Genomic DNA, 10267 nt, shown 5'->3' with positions numbered 1-10267 from the left:
ATTTTTGTCAAATTTACAAATCCATATTTTTAGTTCTGCAATATTTGTCTTAAAACTACCTCAGTGTTTCCCTCTGGAGTTTGAACAGTTGTTTCTTTTAAATGCTGATTCTAGCTTTCTTAAGCAATGCCTTGCATGCATGACCGTCTGTCTGGCTGGATGTTTGTCTGTATTTATTTATTCATGGTGGACACCAAACAGATTTAAACCTGAAGAAACACACAGACAAAAATACATTTAGAAAGGTTTTATTGACATGGATGAAATACATTATTTGGTGCTTGGCCTTCGACAAAACATTATGATGCTGTAAATAGATATTTGCTTCGGAATAGGACAGGATTAGAGTAGTTTTTTATTAGAGTAGTAGATTAAGCCAGAGGATGAGTTAGACTGAGATTAGCCTTAGCGTGAGGATGGAGATGGGCGGAGGTGGGTGAAAGTTTGTCTGGTGGGCAGGAGGGAAGCTAGTGGCTAAATGAAAGGGATGTTGAAAGATGATTGACTAAAGAGGGGGTGTGGTCCTAATGTTGATTGGCTGAAGCTTCAACGAGGCACATCAGCAGGTGGTTCAGGTGAGGCTGATTAGAGTCTTCCAGGTTGAAATTTTTTTTAAGCTTCTTTTATCTGACCTCAATCACCAACCCCTCAATTAGACTCCTCTTCTTTTGCCCTCATTTGGCTGTGGTTGCCATTGGTAACTGTTACATAACATTTAAATAATATGACTCATCTAAATACACAGTGACATTGAATGTGGGCTTGAAGAGGGCCGAACATGAGGAGGAGCCTCTGGTGCAAACTGAGGCACAGCTGTGATCTGTAATTTATATGTTAGGAATCCAGTTTGTGTGTTTCTTCTCCCTCCACCACCAGGTGGTGCCCTGTCCTCATTTTGTCTTTGCTCATCGGCAGGAAGTGTTGGGATCTGGAGATCTACCACCTGTCTCCAGCAGAGAGCGCCGTGGGTCTCCTGGGCTGGAGCCCTCAGCACACCTGAGGATCATCAGGCCATCAGGAGACCTTCTACATAAGCAGCAGTCAGACCTTCCTTCAACGCTGCAGTGTTGACCAAGTTGGTTAGCGAACCTGAGCCTCTGTTAATCTTAAGAGAATCTTAGTTGGCTCTACAGAGAAACTAGATTCTAACCTGCCTCTGTCTTCTTTGCTCACAGAAAACCCGACTGAAGTCTGAAGCTCTGGATGAGCTTTGCCTGGAAACCTGCCTGCCTGCCCAAGGAAGCCAAACCTGAAGATATCAGTCTGGATTCCTCCACCAGCTCTCAAGGAAGAGCTAGGAAACCAAGCCAAGGTCTGAAACTCAAGAACCAGAAGCTAGACGCTGCTGCCGCTGAGCTCTCTGCTGAATCTACAGTCTCTGGACCCAACCGGTTCCCCCTCTCAAAGGATCTGCCAGAACCTCATCAAGGTACATGCTGAATAAACACACTCGACAAACCTTCAAAGCTGCCTAGCTAATCAAGCTATCCATCTCTGCAGATATCAGTGATTCCAGTCCCGGACCTGTACCAGAACCAGTCATATTACTCTGTGTGTTTCCTTATTAAACTCAGTTAAACTTTTACTCAGTTTCGTGTGGTGTTCTGCATATGGGTTAAGTCTCTTAACCCTATCATGACAGGAAGTCTTCCTGTGTAACTGGATACCTGGACCTTCTCCCTCTGGAAGAATTTACTGAGTTCACACTGAGCAGGGGAAAACCTCCACATGATCCGTTCAAGTTCCCATTGGAAATCCAAGTGACAGTCTACTCCATTACTCCTCCGGGTCCAATGTATGTCTACCTGTCCGCTCTCCAACGAGTTCCCTCCACAGTCTCATTTCCCACGGTCCCTGAACTGATCTCTGTGATACCGCCTTCAGACTTTCCAGTTCCAGTTCACCAGTTCCCTCATTTCCTGATCCAACCTCTGTTCACAATGCTACAAATAAACCTGTTTAACTTTTCTCTGTGTTCTCTGAGTGGTTTCTCTCCATGTGGGTCAGATTCCTTAAACTGATCATGACATTCTAATCTTTTTTTTTTTGTAAGTGTGACTAATAGATCAGCATTGTCGTCTATAGTTTGGATGTTGGGTTTAAGTACATTTTAATGTGTTTTCAATGTAATTCTTTATGAATGAGAGCCGAAACCCTTACATCTAAACGGGTGGAGAATGTTGCTCGTTACTAAACATGTGAAAAATAAAATACCTCAAATTGTAGTCTATTTCTAGTTTTCTATTTGTTTATAAAGTAATTTTGAAAAACTGTAATAATTTAAGGATATCTCTTTAAGGAGCAACCTTAATGTTTATTATAAAAGGTTTTCCGGATCAAAAACGGTCCCAATTTTAACACAGATCAGAGATGTCCTAACATGCAAACTGGTATTAAATAGCAAGATTAGTCACAAAGACAATTTTCTGTTTTGGATTATCTTATTTACTGGATTCTTTTCTCACCAGTGTTTCCAACTTAAGGTCAAACCTCAACAGCTCCACTGTTTGCATCATCTATCATGATTCAGTAATGATGGGACCAATCTGGTTCAGTATAGATCCATCTCCAAACCCGAGCTTATGGAAAATATAAAATTAATACATAAAACCCATCAACAAAAATAATCTTCTCTACCTCAGTCTAACCTGCATCTCTGTCACTATGCCGCCATGTTTTAACCACATTCTGTTCTTGAACAAATATTTTTTAACTCCTTTTCCATATTATTGTTCATGATTTTAGTTATTTGTTTATATTTCTTCTGTGGGGAGATAAAGGACTGTCCATCCCTGATGATGCTGACAGCACCATGATCATCCTGCTATTATCAGGTTTAATCTAAAAGTTGTTGAATGAAGTTCATCAGTTCAGCTGATGGTCGAGTAAAGATATCAGGAGCAAAACTGGTTTCACAAAGCAGAGACTTTATTGACAAAGAAAAAAATCTAATTTACAAAGTAAAGAATGTTGAACTGAGAAAGATGTAAAAGATAATGCAGATTATAATAGATATTCTGTTCTATGAAACATGACAGGTTCTACATAATTTTCTAGTTTATCAAATTTAAAAACATCTGATTTAATTTCTTTAATGTTTAAACATGAGCTGAAAAAATACCAGAGATCAGAACAATTGTAAAGTATCAGGAGGAAGAATGAACATTTATAGTAATATTTACACTGTTTAATTTTAAAGACACAACCCCTCTGTTAGATTTAAATCTTCATAGTTTTACTTGTTAAAAGAACATCATTATTTTTGAATAACAACATTTTAATCCAACAGACTGAATCCTGCAGCTTTTTATAGAAGCTGAGATAATTAATTTAATGTTTTTCTAAAGTAAAGGCACATAGAAACAAACTTAAAATATTAAATTTTTTTATTATTTAAAGTGTGATGATAATAATAAACATTTCATATCTCAATATATTATTAATATATGAACTGAAGCATTTTCAGAAGCAGGAGATGATTATAATTTTTATTTTTAAGCTGTCTCTCACTTTCCCACCCAAGATGAGAAGAATTGAATGCAACGTTGCACTGGACTTGTTTCCTTCTCATCCACAGCATTTTTCATCTTCTTCAGCTTCTCAGCCCTTAAGGCGTCTCCTTTCTCCTCCATCTTCTCAATCAGAAAGTCCAGGTGGACAAAAGTGGAAACTGATACAACATTGAGGGCGATCTGCTCCAGTTTGATGACATGTTGATATGCTTCGTCCAGGTACTTGGATCTTTCTGCAGACAGCTTCCTGGATTCTTCTTCAAGATTTTCCAAAAGGCTCAACTTTTTCTTAGATTCAGCTTTATTATTCTCATACTTTTCCTTCAGGTCTTCCAGAGTCTTCTCAACTTTCTTGGTTTTGTTCACGTACTTCCACTTCTCTTTCACATGATCTGATGCAGGACATTTTCTGGTACAAGCTGTGCAGCGACCTTCTTTCATGACCACACATTGCCAAGCATACCAAGCCATCGTACATCCAGGGTAGTGGCAGTTCTCCTCACATTGAGTGCAACAGACAGCTGCTTCATAAAAAGGCATCGTCCACCACATTCCACCACTAATTGGTTCTTTGTCTTTGTAGGTCACATCAACATCTATGGTAAAGTTCTCATTATTTTTCATCTCTTTTTCATGGTTCTTTAAAGCTTCTTGGATCTGTTTAATCTCTTTCTGTTTCTGTTCACTCAGCTTAACTCTCTCCTTCAGATTCTGGATGCAGGCGGTCAGTCTGATCCTCTCTTTCAGAACCTCCACAGTTATTGCTAGTGTCTGAGGTTGGGATGAGTCTAAGTAGGCGGTGAATTTCTGTATTTGTTTTTCAGTTAAATCCCAGGAATGCTTCAAAACAGTTGTATTCTCTTCTGTGTCTCTTTCTGTTTTCTGTTGATTGTTAAACAGGAAATAAACAGGCTGATTGTTTTCATCTTTGGTGCATTTAATATCTGCAATTTCAACAGCTTTTAGAGCATTTCTAGGTGTTGTTCCATCTGAGTGAGTGATCAGAGCTATGATCTTTTTCTCCAAGTCTTTTCCAAACAGAGCCATCACTGAGTCAAAGATGTACATCAGACGGTCACTCAGTCGGTTCTCAGCTGCCTTCATCAACAGACCAACTGCATGAATCTCCTGAACTCCATCCTCTGATCGAAACAAGTCTAACAATCTCTGACTGATATTGAAATCATGTTCAATCCCTCTGGTGTCTCCAAACCCAGGAGTATCTATGATTTTCAGAGAGAACGGCAGATTTTGACCTTCATAGATCTGATAGACGATCACATCTGAGGTTTGGCTTTCTGTCTGACTTCTATTCTCTTCTTCTACAATCTGAAACCAGACTTCATCCTCAAACTTCACCCCAATGGCGTAGTTGACCAGAGCGTTGATCAGAGTAGACTTTCCTGTTCCTGATTCACCAACAAGTAAGATGGTTCTGTTTGGCTTCTTCACATCTTTCTGGCCATAAATGACTCTGGTCAGAGTCCCAAACTTCTCTTTCTTTGTTCTCAGCTGGTAGACGGCAGGAAGCTCTGATCTGATATCAAAACTGTCTGACATCAAGTCGTCATAATCAGATGTGATTCGTATCATCCTGGAAAACATAAAATCTAATTATTGAAAGTCAATCATTTAAACATTATATAAACACTCTGAGTTTGTTTCATGTTCATTTGCTGATTAGTTTCTGATGTCAGTTAAACTTGGTCCCACAGAGAATCACTTCTAAATTATCTTATAAATGGACTGATTTACTTGCAAATTATGGTAGTTTTCTTTTTCCCTAGTTTGGACTTACCTCTCTATCAGCACTGCTCTGGTTCTGTCATCCATCTTGTTGTTCATCTCCTCCAGTTTCTTCACCTTTGCTTGGTCTCCTCTCTCCTTCATCTTCTGGATCAGAAAGTCCAGCAGGACATGAGTGGAAGTAATGTTTGCTTTCACTGTGTTGGTCTCATATAATTTAACAGCAAGCTGATAGGCTTCGTCCAACAGGAGGATCTTCTCTGCTGACAGATGTTTTATTTCTTTTAGTAGATTTTCCAACAGACCCGACCTATTCTCACCTACTGCCAGATTCTGTTCATACTTCTGTGACACTGTTCTTTCAGTGATTCCAACTTTTCTGGTTCTGATCACATATTTCTGGTTGTCTTTCTTGTGCTTTGATGCAGGACACTTGTAGCTGCATGAAGTACAGCTTCCATTTTTCATGACTTCACACATTTCTGGACTTAAGCCCATTGTACATCCAGGATAGTGACAGTTCTCCTCACAGACGGTGCAGTAGACAGCTGCTTCAGAAACCCACCTCGTTTGACCTGATTTAAATGGTTTTAGAGTTTTACAAACTTTTGTTACCTCTGCTGTAAACTGTTCAGATTTATTCTGTTCTTTGTGTTTCTTTAGGGCTTCATCTATCATGTTTATATCTCTCTGCTTTAATTCAGTNGCCAGAGGATGAGTTAGACTGAGATTAGCCTTAGCGTGAGGATGGAGATGGGCAGAGGTGGGTGAAAGTTTGTCTGGTGGGCAGGAGGGAAGCTGAGCTAGTGGCTAAATGAAAGGGATGTTGAAAGATGATTGGCTAAAGAGGGGGTGTGGTCCTAAAGTTGATTGGCTGAAGCTTCAACGAGGCAGATCAGCAGGTGGTTCAGGTGAGGCTGATTAGAGTCTTCCAGGTTGAAATTTTTTTTAAGCTTCTTTTATCTGACCTCAATCACCAACCCCTCAATTAGACTCCTCTTCTTTTGCCCTCATTTGGCTGTGGTTGCCATTGGTAACTGTTACATAACATTTAAATAATATGACTCATTTAAATACACAGTGACATTGAATGTAGGCTTGAAGAGGGCCGAACATGAGGAGGAGCCTCTGGTGCAAACTGAGGCACAGCTGTGATCTGTAATTTGTTAGGAATCCAGTTTGTGTGTTTCTTCTCCCTCCACCACCAGGTGGTGCCCTGTCCTCGTTTTGTCTTTGCTCATCTGCAGAAAGTCTTCCTGTATAACTGGATACCTGGACCTTCTCCCTCTGGAAGAATTTACTGAGTTCACACTGAGCAGGGGAAAACCTCCACATGATCCATTCAAGTTCCTATTGGAAATCCAAGTGACAGTTTACTCCATTACTCCTCCAGGTCCAATGTATGTCTACCTGTCCGCTCTCCAATGAGTTCCTTCTTCTCTGGATAATCCCACACAGACTGGATTCAAGGGTTGACAAGAGCCCCCTCAAACGTGAGTCCCATTCCAGCTTAATTTAAACCTTAGTCTCATTTCCCATGGTCCCTGAACTTATCTCTGTGATCTCCCCTGCAGACTTTCCAGTTCAAGTTCACCAGTTCACTCATTTCCAGATCCAACCTCTGTTCATATTGCTACAAATAAACCTGTTAAACTTTTCTCTGTGTTCTCTGAGTGGTTTCTCTGCATGTGGGTCAGATTCCTTAAACCGATCATGACATTCTAATCTTTTTTTTTTTTAAGTGTGACTAATAGATCAGCATTGTCGTCTATAGTTTGGATGTTGGGTTTAAGTACATTTTAATGTGTTTTCAATGTAATTCTTTATGAATGAGAGCCGAAACCCTTACATCTAAACGGGTGGAGAATGTTGCTCGTTACTAAACATGTGAAAAATAAAATACCTCAAATTGTAGTCTATTTCTAGTTTTCTATTTGTTTATAAAGTAATTTTGAAAAACTGTAATAATTTAAGGATATCTCTTTAAGGAGCAACCTTAATGTTTATTATAAAAGGTTTTCCGGATCAAAAACGGTCCCAATTTTAACACAGATCAGAGATGTCCTAACATGCAAACTGGTATTAAATAGCAAGATTAGTCACAAAGACAATTTTCTTTTTTGGATTATCTTATTTACTTGATTCTTTTCTCACCAGTGTGTCAAACTTGGGGTCAAACCTCCCTGATATAACAGTTGAAGTCTCTTTATCAGCACGGCTCCAATGTTTGCAATAATCTACTGTTTATAAAACATGATTATTAAAGATCTATCATGATTCAGTAATGATGGGACCAATCTGGTTCAGTATAGATCCATCTCCAAACCCGAGCTTATGGAAAATATAAAATTAATACATAAAACCCATCAACAAAAATAATCTTCTCTACCTCAGTCTAACCTGCATCTCTGTCAGTATGCCGCCATGTTTTAACCACATTCTGTTCTTGAACAAATATTTTTTAACTCCTTTTCCATATTATTGTTCATGATTTTAGTTATTTGTTTATATTTCTTCTGTGGGGAGATAAAGGACTGTCCATCCCTGATGATGCTGACAGCACCATGATCATCCTGCTATTATCAGGTTTAATCTAAAAGTTGTTGAATGAAGTTCATCAGTTCAGCTGATGGTCGAGTAAAGATATCAGGAGCAAAACTGGTTTCACAAAGCAGAGACTTTATTGACAAAGAAAAAAATCTAATTTACAAAGTAAAGAATGTTGAACTGAGAAAGATGTAAAAGATAATGCAGATTATAATAGATATTCTGTTCTATGAAACATGACAGGTTCTACATAATTTTCTAGTTTATCAAATTTAAAAACATCTGATTTAATTTCTTTAATGTTTAAACATGAGCTGAAAAAATACCAGAGATCAGAACAATTGTAAAGTATCAGGAGGAAGAATGAACATTTATAGTAATATTTACACTGTTTAATTTTAAAGACACAACCCCTCTGTTAGATTTAAATCTTCATAGTTTTACTTGTTAAAAGAACATCATTATTTTTGAATAACAACATTTTAATCCAACAGACTGAATCCTGCAGCTTTTTATAGAAGCTGAGATAATTAATTTAATGTTTTTCTAAAGTAAAGGCACATAGAAACAAACTTAAAATATTAAATTTTTTTATTATTTAAAGTGTGATGATAATAATAAACATTTCATATCTCAATATATTATTAATATATGAACTGAAGCATTTTCAGAAGCAGGGGATGATTATAATTTTTATTCTCAAGCTGTCTCTCACTTCCCCCCCAAAGACGAGAAGAATTGAATGCAACGTTGCACTGAACTTGTTTTCTTTTCATCCACAGCCTTTTTCATATCCCTCAGCTTCTTAGCCTTCTTGGTGTCTCCTTTCTCCTCCATCTTCTCAATCAGAAAGTCCAGGTGGACAAAAGTGGAACGTGATACAACATTGAGGGCTATCTGATCCAGTTTGACGACATGTTGATATGCTTCATTCAGATATTCTGCTCTTTCTTCAGACAGCTTCCTGGATTCTTCTTCAAGGTTTTCCAAAAGGCTTCGCTTGTTCTCGCATTCAGCTTTATTGTTTTCATACTTCTCTTTCATGTCTTCCAGAGTCTTCTGAACTTTCCTGGTTTTGGTCACATACTTCCATTTCTCTTTTACATGATCTGATGCAGGACATTTTCTGGTACAAACTGTGCAGCGACCTTCTTTCATGACCTCACAGTGCTGAGGATACCAAGCCATCGTACATCCAGGGTAGTGGCAGTTCTCTTCACATCGAGTGCAACAGACAGCTGCTTCATAAAACACCAACCCCCTCATCCCACCACTAATTGGTTCTTTGTCAATATAGGCCTCATCAACCTCTATAGTAAAGTTCTCATTATTTTTCATCTCTTTTTCATTGTTCTTTAGAGCTTCTTGGATCTGTTTAATCTCTTTCTGTTTCAGTTCACTCAGGTCAATTTTCTCCTTCAGGTTCTGGATGCAGGCGGTCAGTCTGATCCTCTCATTCAGAACCGCTACAGTTGTCGCTAGTTTCTGAGGTTGGGATGTGTCTAAGTAGGCGTTTAAGTTTTGTATTTGTTCTTCAGTAAAATCCCAGGAATGCTTCAAAGGATTAGTTTTCTCTGCTGTGTTTCTTTCTGTCTTCTGTAGATTGTTAAACAGAAAGTGAACAGGCTGATTTTTTCCATCTTTGGCACATTTAATATCTGCACCTTTAAGAGCTTTTAGAGCATTTAAAGGTGTTGTTCCATCTGAGTGAGTGACCAGAGCTACAATATTTTTCTCTATGTCTTTTCCAAACAGATCCATCACTGAGTCAAAGATGTACTTCAGATGGTCACTCAGTCGGTTCTCAGTTGCCTTTATCACCAAACCAACTGCATGAATCTCCTGAACTCCATCCTCTGATCGGAACAAGTCTAACAATCTCTGACTGATATTTAAATCATGTTCAATCCCTCTGGTGTCTCCAAAGCCAGGAGTATCTATGATTGTCAGAGAGAACGGCAGATTTTGACCTTCAAAGATCTGATAGACGATCACATCTGAGGTTTGGCTCTCTGTCTGACTTCTCTTCTCTTCTTCTACAATCTGAAACCAGACTTCATCCTCAAACTTCACCCCCATGGCGTAGTTGAGCAGAGCGTTGATCAGAGTAGACTTTCCTGTTCCTGTTTCACCAACAAGTAAGATGGTTCTGTTTGGCTTCTTCTCATCTTTCTGGCCATAAATGACTCTGGTCAGAGTCCCAAACGTCTCTTTCTTTGTTCTCAGCTGGTAGACGGCAGGAAGCTCTGATCTGATCTCAAAACTGTCTGAGATCAAGTTGTCAAAATCTGATGAGATTCTTTTCACCCTGAAAAACATTGAATCTAATTAACGAAAGTCAATCATTTAAACAAATATACAAAACACTGAGGGCCGGATCTATCAAAGGTTTGCGTGTATAAAAACGTGAGCTAATTCACTGCGCACGCTAAAAAATGTACAAACTGATCTATCAACAGCGT

General features: G+C 38.7%; 1 protein-coding gene across 1 annotated transcript in view; it reads right to left on the bottom strand.

Moving 5' to 3' along the window:
- Window positions 1-8516: 8516 nt before the first annotated feature.
- The window catches only part of LOC107103518, a 9728-nt gene continuing 7977 nt past the window's right edge, over window positions 8517-10267 (bottom strand). The window contains exon 2 of the mRNA XM_015403251.1: window positions 8517-10113. Coding sequence (XP_015258737.1) covers window positions 8517-10113 — 1597 coding nt within the window. The remainder of the gene's footprint in view (window positions 10114-10267) is intronic.

Source organism: Cyprinodon variegatus, unplaced genomic scaffold (genome assembly GCF_000732505.1).
Source record: "Cyprinodon variegatus isolate N-32 unplaced genomic scaffold, C_variegatus-1.0 Scaffold1471, whole genome shotgun sequence".
NCBI classification, from domain to species: Eukaryota; Metazoa; Chordata; class Actinopteri; order Cyprinodontiformes; family Cyprinodontidae; genus Cyprinodon; species Cyprinodon variegatus.
This window is presented reverse-complemented; position numbering and strand designations above follow the sequence as displayed.